Source organism: Danio rerio, chromosome 13, assembly GCF_052040795.2.
Source record: "Danio rerio strain M-AB ecotype USA chromosome 13, GRCz13ab, whole genome shotgun sequence".
Classification (NCBI taxonomy): Eukaryota; Metazoa; Chordata; class Actinopteri; order Cypriniformes; family Danionidae; genus Danio; species Danio rerio.
In genome coordinates this window covers 12,444,698-12,459,984 of record NC_141033.1, presented here as the reverse complement: position 1 = coordinate 12,459,984, position 15,287 = coordinate 12,444,698, and the positions used below count along the sequence as shown (strand labels likewise).

The 15,287-nt window shown below is 39.1% G+C and overlaps 1 protein-coding gene across 2 annotated transcripts in view; it reads right to left on the bottom strand.

The window, feature by feature from the left end:
- Positions 1-15,287, bottom strand: part of gabrb1 (gamma-aminobutyric acid type A receptor subunit beta1) — a 75,483-nt gene that overhangs the window by 31,125 nt on the left and 29,071 nt on the right. For both annotated transcript variants that reach the window (XR_015505767.1, XM_087279071.1), the window contains exon 4: positions 14,655-14,875. Coding sequence is in view for 1 of the 2 variants with exons in the window: in XM_087279071.1 (XP_087135197.1) it covers positions 14,655-14,875 (221 nt within the window). In the remaining variant the exon portion in view is untranslated. The remainder of the gene's footprint in view (positions 1-14,654; positions 14,876-15,287) is intronic.

Here is a 15,287-nt window from a genome sequence, read left to right as displayed (position 1 = left end):
CATTCACACAGTTCCTATTAAGTGGCAACATCGTTTTTTAAGTTTGATGTAGGCAGTTGATATATTTACATTTTATTAATAATTATATATACATATATTAAAAAAAAAAAAAAGTAAATAAAATTCTGAAATGAGTATTATCCAGCAAGTGATAGACAACCTACACATCAAGCAGTAACCCTTTTGTATCACGCCAATTGTGACTCTCATATCAATACACCTGAATGTCAGTCAGTTTATAATGACAGTAAGAAAACAATTTCCTGCTCGACTGCAACAAACAAGAGGAGGACATTTCTGGCCATGGAGTAGCTTTTCATACTTATACTTGTGTTAAATACATTCGAGTTTTAAAAACTTCTATATCAGTAAAGCCTGATTTATACTTCTGCGTCAAACACCGGCGTATGCTACGGCGCTGACGCATAGCCCTTCGCCGTGGCCATCGCCGTCACTGACGTGCACCTCTCAAAAAATGTAACTACACGTCGCAACGACGCGTAGCATAAGCTCTGTGATTGGTCGGCTTGGTAGCGCTGACGAGTCTGGGCGGGACCGAGAGGCGCGCGAATGGCGCGACGCCGCGCGAGCGATTGTTTACAAGTGTGGAGTCCCGTGAAGGAGCTCCGGATGGAAAGTTTTGTTTTGTGTTTACCTCATAGTTAAAGTTGTTGCACGTCCGCCGGTTCCTGCCTCAAAATGAGCGAGTTTGAGCCACTTGTACATCCCGGAAGTGTTCAGGAAATGCAAAAAAGTAGCGAAGAAACTTGACACAGAGGAACATTTACACCTCACTGCCAACTAGCGTTTCGGAAGTGTTAATGCAGACCGGCAGAGACAGCGCGCAGAAGTATAAATGCACAGCCACGCGCGTTGCCTGCGCCGGTCACTTGACGCAGAAGTATAAATCAGGCTTAAGGGGTTTAAACTCCACTCCATCATCATCTCACCAGCTCTCCAAGAGGTTTCCTGGACTTCCAGCATAGAAACGCCCCATACGCTCAGTTCTCCTTCTAATTACCACCCTGCAGGAGGACAAATGCCCACTTCTACAACCCTGGCACATTGTGACATTAAGTATTGGAACATGCATTAACAAAGGCGCTTCCATTCACAATCATCCATACACTTATGAAGACTCCTCCCACGAATATCAGCCAATACAATTAATCATGTCTGCTGTACTTGTGCCATGTTGCTAAGATTTCATTTCTAATTCTCTCTTGTTTTCCATTTTAGAGTTCAAGACTGCCAGCTCCTGAAACTGCCCTCATTCAACCCATCACACTCTTCATCCATTCCTAATGCATTTACACTCTTCGCAAAGATACTTTCTGCCTATATAGCCCACACCCTTGATACCATATTCACATATACCCCCCCCCCATTTACTCTTCATATCACTATTGACAATATTTAGCACTCATAACGCTCCAATGCTGACTATCATTTGTACTTCCGCTATAGCAAAGTCGCTCCGCCGAGCCTCATTCTCCTTCTGCACCCCCCCCCTCTTCTTCCCATTTATAGATGACACAACCGCCCTGTCACACGATTCTGATTTAAGAGATGCTTATAGCAGTTCTTTGCTCCACAGGTATCCCCCAGATCAACTCTCAGTCACTCTTACACAGGGTGTCTCCGGAGTATCAGAAGGTGTTGGGGGCTGATAAGTCAATATAGAGGAGTTTGAGGGCTTAAAGTATTAGAAAGTCTTAGATTCCTTTATAAGGTAATACATTTATTGTTGAACAAGGTATCATCGTATGCTAAAGTTTGACTGTATTCAAGCCGTGAATATCAGGATACTAGGTAGTTACGTAATCAGTAAAATTCTACTAAGGTTTGACAGCTTGCCGCTTGTTTACTGCAACACTATCAGTCTGCAGCTCTATAGGTGACAACCTGTCGAATCGGCTAGATTTTAATATACATGTGTCTGTATTCGAATGTTTAGTTGGATTCATTTTTTACATTTTAATATTTAGTAAATATTCTGTAAGATAAATCTCGCCAGCTTTTTTGATTGAAAATGGTGATAAGGTCTTTAAATGTGTGGGAAAAGTATTAAAGGTGTTGAATTACTTCTCTTATTCCTGTATACTATGTTTCAGAATATGAGCAGCCATCACAGAAGTACAAAGGGCAGCAACAAATCCAGATCCTAGAAAGGTGGTCACCTGATGCCTTCAAGACATGCGTCCTAGCCACTGGCCCCCCAAAGAAGCCCAGATGGCTCTTGTCAGCCATAATCTCACATCCACTCAAGGGCGAGGGTGTGACCCAGCCACCTTCTTCTTTTTCTTCCTTCTAGCCTGAGTAACACTCAGTTTCCTCCCCCAGCCACATAGGTAATTGGAGTTTCATCCAAGCCCCCCGTCACCCCGCCACCCTGGCCGTTTCCGCTGGAGTCTTCACAGCCCCCTCCCATTTCCAGACTCCTGCCGGACCCCGCCCCCCCTAAAGCTCTGACTTCCGCAGAAGTGTTACCCCGAGCTACGACCCCCACAGGGGTCGTCTCACCGTCCCTTCCAGGCCTTAGCAATCTTTATTTATATATATATATATATATACACCTGTACATAGATATATATTTATAATAGCGCTGTCACTCCCCCGCTCCATCTCCTAACGGAGTGTTCCTCGAGCACCTAACTTATCCTGTCACCCTCTAACAGGAGTCTTCACTGTCCAAATCCCCTTTCCCAGACTCCTGCTAGAGTAGGCCAGCTTGCCCTGTTCCCCGGGCGCCGACCCCCGCAGGGGTCAGTCACTGCCCCCCCCAGGCCACTGAAACTCATTATATATGTATATCTATGGACTTTCGTTTATAGATATATATTTATATAGAGCGCTGTCACTCCCCGCTCCATCTCCAGTCGGAGTGTTCCACGAGCATCGACTCCAGCAAGAGTCTGGCCAAACTTGCCACTCACCCTCTAGCAGAAATCTCCACCGCCCAAATCACACTTCACGATTTCTGCTAGAGATGGCAAAATAAAAAATTGCTGCACCCAACTCCCGCAGCGCCCATTCTGACTCAGAAGTCTCCTGATCACCCCCTCCAGGCCTTAGATTATCCCATTATATATATATATATATATATATATATATATATATATATATATATATATATATATATATATATATATATATATATATATATATATATATTTATATACTCTCTCATATATACATATATATTTATATATAGCGCTGCCACTTCCCTGCTCTATCTCTGTTTGGAGTGTTTCTCGAGCATTTTTGACTCTTAATGAGCCAACCCCGCCCACCCCTTATGGCCCCCCTTCACTAGTCTCCACCCAACCCCCTCCCCCGCTCTGGCTTCCACAGGAGTCAGTTTCAAACTTTGCTCCAACTGGAGCCCCCTACTCTTTCTTCATTCCTTAATTACTATATCCAGCAGCCGGATATAGTAAAAACTTTCTAGCTTTTTGGGGGAAATTCTTTGAAATACTCGGCTGCTGTCCCGAGCTAGAGGCATTTTTTGGGGAGCGATCGAGATCTACCTGATCTCGGTTCTCCTAATATGCTTCTAGACCGGGCGGGAGCCCTGGGCTCAAATATCTCCGAGCTCAGGGTTCTCTCCCGGGACAGCATGCCAAACCTGCTATAAGTGCCAAGCATATCTAAGTGGGAACTCTTGAAATTCATTTTCTTGTCGGCTTAGTCCCTTTATTAATCCGGGGTCGCCACAGCGGAATGAACCGCCAACTTATCCAGCAAGTTTTTACGCAGCGGATGCCCTTCCAGCCGCAACCCATCTCTGGGAAACATCCACACATACACACACTCATACACTATGGACAATTTAGCCTACCCAATTCACCTATACCTATACCGCATGTCTTTGGACTGTGGGGAAAACCGGAGTACCCGGAGGAAACCCAAGCGAACGCAGGGAGAACATGCAAACTCCACAAAGAAACGCCAACTGAGCAGAGGATTGAACCAGCTACTCAGCGACCTTCTTGCTGTGAGGCGAACGTGCTACCCACTGCGCCACTGCGTCGCCTCATCCGAAACTTCGGACAGTAAATTTTTCTTCTCTGCTTTTAACTTACAATATGAATGTTCGGGTGAGTTCATTGTCAGCAAACCATAAAACTCTGATATGATACCTTTTCTCAGAGTATCTTTTATCTGCATGTTTTCTAAAGATGAAAATATATGTCTATTAAGATCATTATCTTGATTTGCTTTAACAAAACTTCTTAATTGAAGATATTTGAAAAAATGTTTTCTAGTAAGAATAAATTTAAGCCTCAACTCTTCAAAGGACATCATTCTGTCTGAATCTATCAAGTAAAGATCATGAATCATTTTAAGTCCTTTCGACTCCCACAATTTGCTTTGGTCATTCTAAAACCTCTTAGCCAAAGTCTGTCATCAAACTGGTTTGGTATTATTACCTCCAGAACTGTCTTGAGTGGTTGCGCTCCCAAATAGTCGTCTTATGCCTCTAAAACCCATTATGCGTTCATTGTTTTTCATCTTTGTCTTCTGAGGCGTAAGTTATTTATTAATATAAAATAAAGAGTCTCCATTTTCATTCATTCATTTTCTTTTCGGCTTAGTCCCTTTATTAATCTGGCATCGCCACAGCGGAATGAATCGCCAACTTATCCAGCATATATTTTACACATTGGATGCCCTTCCAGCTGCAACCCATCACTGGGAAACATCCATACACACTCATTCACACACATACACTACGGTCTATTTCAGCATACCCAACTCACCTATACCACATGTCTTTGGACTTGTGGGGGAAACCGGAGCACCCAGAGGAAACTCATGCAAACACGGGGAGAACATGCAAACTCCACACAGAAATGGCAACTGATCCAGTCGAGGCTCGAACCAGCGACCTGCTAGCAGTGAAGCGACAGCACTTCCGACTGCGCCACTGCGTCGCACATCAGTGTTTATTGAGATTGAAATATGATGAAAAATAGAGATAAGAAATATTGTTATCGTAACACTTGTGACTGCTTTGGGAAATAAAGCTTCGTCGTAGAAATCATGGGATGACTGATTAAAACGGGACTTTAGTCTTTATTTCAGCAGTCATCACAGAGTAATGAACCGCCAACTATTCCACTATTTGTTTAACACAGTGGATGTCCTTCGAGCTGCAACCCAGTACAGTGAAACACCCATACACACTCATTCATACACTATGGACATTTAGTTTATTCAATTCACTTATAGTGTATGTCTTTGGACTATGGGGGAAAATGGAGGACTCGGAGGAAACCCACGCCAAAACGGCGAGAGCAAGCAAACTCCACACAGAATGTGGCCCAGCTGGGACTCGAACCAGTGACAGTAGCAGTATCATTATCTTTCAACTATGTTTATACTGGTAGAAGGGACAGTGGCACAGCGTTTAACCAGAAAAAATAACAACATCACTTCATGAGCAGAAGGTCGCTGACCCCTGTTCCACAGCAATCTGTGTCCAGATGTCAGCGCAGGTAAGTGAAACACTGAAGCTGTACATTTCCCAGCAGATGGTGTTACAACCACCTGCTTCCACCTGTAATGAGATTTATATTCAAAGCTATGGCTGCTCAGGAAAGCTTTGCAGCGCTTTAATTCACGCTGAACTAATATCGATTGGACAAGCGCACATATACTTCATCATATAGCCAAACAACAAATGCAATCAACTTCCAATCAGCTGCCATTTAGTGCAATAGACGTAGCAAGTAATTGGCTGGTAATACACACTAATGTTCGTTTATATTTCTTTGACGTGTCATTTAAATGTTCTCCAACAAGCTGCTGGATAAACATCACTGCAAAAATGCATTTCATCCTTCTTTATCTCTCTGTTTAATTGCCTTAACAGCGTCTCAGTCATGTCTGCAGCCTCAATTTGAAATGCCTCTGGCTGGATCTTAATTACGCTGAGCTTTAATTAACACAAAAACACACACGCGGTGGCCTTTCAGTGCGTGACTGCTGTTACTTTTAGGCAACTTTTGACAAAACTGCTGCTTCTTTTTGCAGACTGGATGAGACTGTTTGGGATGTAAACGCTTCTTTTTTTTTTAAACCAGAGTAACAGAAACACACAGTATAAAATACACATATATCCACCCCAAAAGAATCACAATTTATTTTTTCCATTATACTCAGTATTGTTATTCTGAGTAGCAGAGATGGCTATCTGAACAGTGATCATATGTATTTATAGCCACACACTCATAGGTGCAAATAGAGCAGCACATGTCCATACCTGCAGGCATAGTACATTAGATATAAATTATACAGTACTGAACAAGATGGAGAGAGAGAGAGCGAGAGAGCGAGAGAGAGAGAGAGAGAGAGAGAGAGAGAGAGAGGGGAAGAGAGGGAGCATTGGCCAGACAAACTACAGTATGCACTATCTAGGACTTCAGGTTTCCATTTGCAGAAGGACATGAATCTGGACCAAAGCTCTACAGTTCGACAATTTCTTTCACATCGGCGACCTAAAAAATATTCAGACATAATGCTGTGACTGACTGAAAGATGATATGATGATAAGTAACATAAATACAAATTGATTCAAAAACACACTTACATACACTATTGCAGTACAATGTTGAATACATATGAGATGTTTCATGTTTCTCTCCATTACACTCAGAAAAGGTGCAACAGTGTTTATGATGAATAGTGTTACTATGAAATCCATAAATTTTTTACTTAAGGCATTGCATTGCAATTGGTTTACAGTTGATATTTTGCAAATCACTTACAGTGCATTTGGAAAGTATTCATAGCACGTCCGTTTTTTCCACATTTTTTCATGTTACAGCCTTATTCAAAAACGGATTAAATTAATTTATTTTCTCAAAATTCTACACACAATACCCCATAATGACAATGTGAAATATTATTTTTTTAAATTGTGGCAAATTTATTAAAAATAAAAAACCAGAGAAATCGCACCTACATAACTATTTACAGCCTTTGCTCAATACTTTGTAATGCATCTTTGGCAGCAATTACAGCCTCAAGTCTTCTGAATATGATGCCACAAGCTTGGCACACCAGTCTTTAGGAATTTTTGCCCATTCTTCTTTGCAATACCTCTCAAGCTATATCAGGTTGGATGGGAAGCGACGGTGTACAGCCATTTCCAGATCTCTCCAGAGATGTTCAATAGTATTTAGGTCTGGGCTCTGGCTGGGCCACTCACGGACATTCACGGAGTAGCCTCTCCATTGATATTTTGTCATGGAAGATGAACCGTCGCCCCAGTCTGAGGTCAAGAGCACTCTGAAGCAGGTTTTCATTCAGGATGTCTCTGTACGTTGCTGCATTCATCTTTCCCTCTATCCTGACTAGTCTTCCAGTACCTGCTGCTTAAAAAAGCCCCACAGCATGATGCTGCCACCACCATGCTTCTCTGTAGGGATGGTATTAGCCTGGTGATGAGTGGTGCCTGGTTTTCTCCAAACGTATCGCCTGGCATTCATTCACTTCAAAAGTTCAATTTTAGTCTCATCAGACCTGAGAATTTAGTTTTGTATGGTCTGAGAGTCCTTCAGATGCCTTTAGGCAAATTCCAGGGGGGGAGTGGCTTCCGTCTGGCCACTCTAGCATACAGGCCTGATTGGTTCTTCTGTAAGGTTCTCCTCTTTCCACAGAAGAACGCTGGAGCTCAGACAGTTTGACCATCAGGTTATTGATCACCTCCCTGACTAAGGCCCTTCCCCCCAGACACTCAGCTTAGATGGCTGGCCAGCTCTAGGAAGAGTCCTGGTGGTTCCAAACATCTTCTACTAACGGATGATGGAGGCCACTGTGCTCATTAAAACTTTTAGAGCAGCAGAAATTTTTCTGTAACCTTCCCCATCCTTGTGCCTTGAGACAATCCTGTCTCGGAGGTCTACAGACAATTCCTTTGTCTTCATGCTTAGTTTGTGCTTTGACATGCACTGTCAACCCTGGAACCTTATATAGACAGGTGTATGCCTTTTCAAATCATGTCCAAACAACTGAATTTACTACAGTTGAACTCCAATTAGGCTGCTGGAACATCTCAAGAATGATCAGTGGAAACAGAATGTACCCGAGCTCAATTTAGAGCTCCACAGCAAAGACTGTGAATACTGATGTGCATGTGATTTTCAGGTTTTGTTTTTAATAAATTTGCAACATTTTCAAAAAATATTTTAACACATTGTCGTTATGGAGTATTCTGTGTAGAGTTTTGAGGATGTAAGTTAATTTAATCTATTTTGGAGTAAGGCTGTAACATAAAAAAATGTGGAAAAAGTGAAGCGCTATGAATACTTTCCGGATGCACCGTATTCAATATGTAGTCAGTATGGAATTATTTCAGAAGAAAAACATTTGCTGTTTTACATCTACATGTCATTTCATAGTTATAAGGTTTTTGTTACATCTTTTTGTTAAATTTTGTTAGCAGTGGTCTGAATGTACAGTAGTGCTGAGGGCATTTTGCTAAGGCTGCAGTCAGTTAATGATGCTTATTTAGTGTGAATTAATTTATTTAATAATTTTCGATTATTTATTCATTTGTTTACTTTCCTTCAGCCTATTAGTCCCTTTATTCATCAGTGGTCGCCACAGCTCTGACATGCACACACATACACTATGGCCAATTTGGTTTATTCAATTCACCTATAGCAAATGTCTTTGGATTTTGGGGGAAACGGCAGCACCCAGGGGAAACCCACATGAACATGGGGAGAACATGCAAACTCCACACAGAAATACCAACTCACCCAGCCGGGACTCAAACCAGCGACAATTCTTGAAGTGAGGCAACAGTGCAAACCGCTGAGCCATTATTGATATGTTGATATGTGTTTTTAAGTTTAATCTAAGGTTTATTCCTTTATCAAACTTTTTATAAACAATAGGCTTTAATTAAATCGTTAACATTTCAAACTTTTATTATTATTGTTTTCTGGTGAAAAAAATTCCCAGTATAAATAAAACAAAAAAATGAAAACAAACATTTTTGGGCATCATCTACCATTCATTACATTGAGTTCTGCCTTACACAGTATGACAAGTGCATTAGGGAAGCATTATGTTTTTCTAAAAAGTCAAATCTTATAAATATACTGCTTTTAGGAGCCCCAATAGTTTATAAATTATACTTATCTAACATGCAATATATTATCACTTGTCATTTGTCCTGGAGCATTAGCCACAATTATTTAAAATGAGCATAAAAATTTGATGCAGCGACACATTTCGCGCATTACACCATATATTTCTTTAGTCAACATAATGATTTACAAAAATGTGTACATTATAGTAAAATATAAATAAATTAATAAATTAATTAATTAATATAAATGTTTGTGCTCTTGTTAGTAGGGTTTTGGAAAAAATAGTGCAAATTATGGCGTCAGTAATATTTTAGGGTATGAGAAAAACAGTACTTTTATTTTTACAATAGTTTGTTCTGGTTCTTAAATCTCAAATCTGGCTGAGAAGTCTCTCTAGAGGTGATATATTGAGTGATCACATTTATTTTTTCAATCTAATGGTCACAGTTGAAGACCAAACTCCAAAATAACTTGTTTCTGTCAAGCAGGCAATGATATCAAGTAATAATACATAATTTTCCTAGCTGACTGTGAGGCTGCAGGCGGTGCACACATCATTACATTCAGATCCAGTCGGGTTCAAAAATAAATGCAGTCAGGTCAGACTTGGGTCTATTTTTATTGGCCTGTTTGGTAAGTTTTTTTTCTTAAAAAAAAAAAGAATTCATGCACATCAGGCTTTGATAAAAAATGATTCAGGTAATGTACTGTTTTTAAAGACCTCAAGTTTTGACCTTATTCTTTCAAGTACAAGCCCATGGAACTTAATTGGCTTGAGATTGCGGTCTCATTCACTTTCATAGATTTTAAGCTGTACTGGCAATTTTTTATTATGATTTTTACTTATTGTCATAAACACAATTGTTTTAATGCAAGTAGTTTGACAATTTATTGCTGTTTGTTAGTCGTAACACCCACTGTAGAAATTGCACAGCATTTCTTCCACATTAAGGGCTGAAACTTTTAATTGAATTATTTGATTGAATTGATTACTAAAAATAATCGATTCAAATTGTAGTAATTGACGTTTGGTATAATAAAACATCCATATAAAGCATCAATTCCTGGACCGGTAAACAGAAGAGCGGTTGTTTGATGGCGAAAAGCCATGGTATCAACACACCAAGAAGAAAAGTGACAGAGTGAAGGAAAAAAGTAAGATAGCCAGAGTAAAAGCAGAAATAACTTAAATGATAAAAAACTGCTAATAAGTAATAAAAAAATTAATTGGTGTGTCTATTTTGTGTGTAACACATTAAATGTTGCATTTTAAAATACAGACTTATTTTAACATTCGAACAGCATACAGAACATCTGCAGTATTTCCAACATCATAGAAAATAGAAAAACTAAATAACAAGAATAAAATAAATAGGCCTGTCCTAAATATGTTTGTCCTTCTTAAGAACCTGCATTGGCTGTTTTTTCCAATCATATGACTTTTTCTTCTGATAAATAAAAATAGGAGGCAAATACCTCAAAACTAACCATATAATTTTATTAGCTCACATTGCTAGTTTTGTGGTGAACAAATTATCTGTGCATGCCATTAAGAAAAAAAATGGTTTGACATTGTAATCTTTAATTGAAATCTGAAAATGCTCTTCCTGTTTTTTTGTCAGTTAAATTGTCAGAATACGTATATCTTAATCATGCTGCTTGTGCATGTTTGTTGAGTAGAAAAACAAGTCACACCCACTGTTGTCTCATTTAATATTCTGTTTCTTTATAAACTGAATCCCAATACACCCCCCCCCCAACCCCCCCCCCCACCCAAAAAAAAGCTCAGTTTCTAGTTCATGGGAACATTAGGTACCTTGATTGCTTCACGGAAAATATACATTTAACTATTGACCCGCTGTAACTCTTATACCACAAATCTCTGTCAATGTTTTTAATTGAAATCATTATTTTAAAGATTATGTCATAAGCATTTGATTATTACCTTAGAGCTTGTGTGCTTTCATTTTCTGCATTTCCCTCACAGCGAGGTGAGGGTGTATTTTGAATTAGTTCAATGACAATGAACTAATGTTTTTTTCAATGGCGAATGTTTTTTTTTCTTGTCATCAATCTAAGTTTTAGGAACAACAAATAATCACCCCTCATTTGGTATCTGAAGTGGCTTATATGAAAGGCAAAGGCCTCTAGATAAGAGCTGTAATCGGGCCATAAAAGTTAGGCCCGATAGAGTCCGAGTCTGACAGAATTCGGCCCGAGCCCGATAAACACATTTTGATTGACAGCTTTTTAAATCGCGAACCCGTTCATAGCCCGACATTATTCAAATGTGCACAGGCACACAGCTCTTTTGCCTTTTTTCAAGTATGATGAGCCGTTTATACGTGTTTTAACAATTTATTCATGACAAATGTAGGCTATAGGCCACTTAGAAGTTGGAACAAAGAAATAAAATAAGTCCTCTGTAACATCTCAGCTCTAACTACATTTTTAAATTGGCCAACACACCAATAAAAAGAAGTCTCCCTAACAAATTAAATTAAAATAAATTATAAATAACGAAATTAAGATAAAGGCTCTGTGGGATTTGTTTCGCCACTTCTCTTCACAATCTGGCATTAAGGCGATGATGAAGCTAAATATTAAAAGATTAATGCTAACATTAGCCTATAAACATTATCTACATTGTCTACATAATGATTTTATGATTTATTTAATATTTTGTTATAATTTGAAAATAGTTTACTCATCAAGATTAGGCTATGTGTTTTTGTGGAGGAACATTACTGAATCCACTGTGAATGTCTGTAGCGCAGTTCTGACCCGACCCCGTCTAAAATGATAGAAATTAAGCCTGGGGTCCCATCGGGTTCGGGCAAAGATCTTCAGCTCTACTCAGATTACACTTAATTTACCAAAAAAATATGATCATGCCTTGATTTTTAATTATTAAATTAGGACAGTAAGGTCTGACTTTGCTTTGACAAACGCCTTGTCACTTAACAGAAATAATGTAAATTTAAAATTTAATGTAAATTTACAATTTAAAGTCATGAAGCAGATGAAAAAAGAGTTAATATTGTGTATGACTCCAATAAGCTTGAACGACTGCATTTATACATCTCTGCAATGACTCAAATAGTGACTCGTAGGCGGGGGTGGGGGTGGTTGTTAAATATCAATTAATTCATACCGAATTAATTAATTGTAGACCACCGTTTTCACTACCTGACCCACATGGTCTTTGCTTTACCCATAACCAAACCATAGATAAATAGTTACAAACAAATAACCACCTGTCAATCACTTTTTTTTCTGCGGGACTCTGGCATGAGTAGGCACAGTAATCTGTGTTGTTCTAATGGCTTTTTCCACATCTGGTGGAGGAGACGAGAGTTCGGTTGGAGTTTACTGTAGTGCAGTTTCAATGCAAAATCCTCACTGTGTGCGCGGATTTAGGAGACATTTACGCAGAATGCATCTTTGCACCTAAATACGCCAAACGCAGCACTCAAGAACAGATAAACATTTGTTATGTGAACTTGCTGAAGTAAAAAACCCGCAATGCTTTCCCTGCCTTTATGCTCTTCTTATTGGCCCACTGCTCTAACTGAACGCGAATGATTGGTTAATATCAGCAGTCAATCATTCAGTCAATGCCTTCTGCCTTCAGATGACAGGAGCTACGAGCGCGAAAATGTGAAGCGCTGAAGATGAGAGAATGGAAATAACACTGACAGATTTACCTACAGTTACTAATAATGGCACATCTTATTAGTGATCATGTGTTGAATGTTAATCCACCATTTACACTTTTTCAAGAGTGAATAAAAGACTTCCAGTGGCTTTAAGTCCGCTATGAAAATGACTAAAGCCATTCACTGTAAAGTCTGTGAAACGGGGTTTGCAGGTAACAGTGTTTGCCACTGAATCTACACATTTTAAGCATGAGAGGTTCTGTATAATCCTTCATTTAATCCTCACGATGCTGTCAGCCATGCTAGTGGCAGCTATATGTAACATTAACACAGCTCATGAAAAGACCATTATTGCTATTAAGATGACATGCAAATAATAAGTTATATTTCAATATAAATGTGGGGCAGGGCGATGGATCAGCATCGTGTAGTTTGTCGGCCATTGGCGATGGACGATGGCATCGTCTATCGGCACAACTCTACTCCTGTGGTTTGTAATGAAATGGGCACACAAATGTCTTGATACCTTAAACTGTTGATGTTGCCATCCACTCTGCAGATCTCTTACATGCCCCTATAATGAATGTAACCACAAACCATGATTTTTCCTTTACCAAACTTGACTGAATTCTATGAGAATCTTGGGCCCTTGGGGGTTCCAGTAGCTCTTCTGCAGTATTTGTGATGATTGGGATGCAGTTCAACAGATGATTCATAGGAAAAATCGACCTTCTGCCACTTGTCCAAATGATTAACTAGAAGTCAACTGAGAACGACGGCAAGATTTTTGTCAGGTAGTGTATAGTAGCTATTTCATTCATTTACATACAGGTTTTATAGTTTATATAGCCTAGCTACTGTATAAAATGAAAGCTTCCGTTTGGTGTGGAGTTTGTTTGATTCGTAGATTATGTAGAGAACTAATAATAACTGATTTTCCAAACAGAAAAAAAAGGTTGGTTTGTTGGTTGCACGCTAACTCATCAAAACTATATCTGTTGAGTTTATCATTGAGCGGTGCTGCACATACTGTAGTTTGTCTAATATACATGGCTGAAAAAGTATACTTTCCGCTTTCCGTGTAAAAAATTAACAGTAAACTGGTATTTTTTAGGCATCCATTGTACTGTATTTTTGAGGAATTTTCTCAAATCTTTTGATGCCTGTATTACAGACCTGTACATTACAGACCTGTACATACTCTTATTATTAAAACAAAATATAGAATATACTTTTGAATCTATCTTATCTAATCTAATTATACTAGTGCTTGCATGGATCATTACACTGTAGAATTAAACAATAATGAAAATCCAAAATGAATAAAAACATTGAAACATGAACACAAGAATATTAAGATAATTGTTTCTTATGTTAATGAGGTTTAAAGTTGTAAAAGGTAGGCTTATGTTGTGTATGTAAGAGAGAAAGAAGGGTAGAAATCCTTATTGAGAGTGTGTGAGTGCATAAAATATACATACACCATATATTGCTATTTATTACATTTATAAACATGCTTTTGTATACCTTTATTTTACCAGCCAAGCAACTGCTATTGAGATGAATGTGAATGTTACTGTATGGCCACTTCCAATGAGGACAGAGACAGTCTCATCTTTCTTTGGTAAACAAAGCCTATATTCACTGACTTAGACAGGATACGCATCTCTCGTCGGCCTCTAAAATCTAAAAATGCAACATCAGGACAGCCAGGGGAATAGAGGCAGCCAAAAATACAGCCTACACAAGCAGACAGAGATAAATGTATAGATACAAGCAGGCAGAAGAATCAAGCATTAATCTAACGTATATACGAGAGAGAAGAAGAGAGACAAAACAATACAGTATGCACACATGCAAACACACACACACACACACATACACTGACCTGAGGCCGTAGAGGACAGTCCCATCAGGATGCAGACGGATCATGCGGTTCTTCACTGTTACCCCGTGAACAAAAGATTTCTTATCATTTATGAAGTAAGTATCAGGCACCCAGAGCTGATCCGCCACTCGGTTATCCAAAGTAAGATTAAGAGGAATCCCTGTGTAGGACAGACGCTTGTCTCGCCAGGACTGCTGGAAATACATGGTAATGGTGTAGTCCTGAAAACACACAAACACAAACACACAAAAGAAAAAAAATTAATGTATGAGAAAGTATTTGAGCTCTTCAGCTGCACTTAAAGGATTAGTTCACCCAAAAATAAAAATTCTGTGATTAATTAATCGCCCTAATTTGATTTCAATCTCTAGAGACCTTTGTTCATCTTTGGGACATCAATTAAAATATTTGAGATGAAATCAGACAGCTCTCTGACCCTCCAATAGAAGTGGGAGAAAAGAAGTCAATTCATCTATGTATGCAAATCTTTCTCTAGCTACTGTGAATCAATTCTCAAAAGTTCTGAATTGATTCCATATTCAAATCATGACAGTGCGGGCATTCGTGGGTGTGAGCTTGAACATACTTACATCATACATGCGCTGTCTAATTCATTTCAATTACATTCAGAGC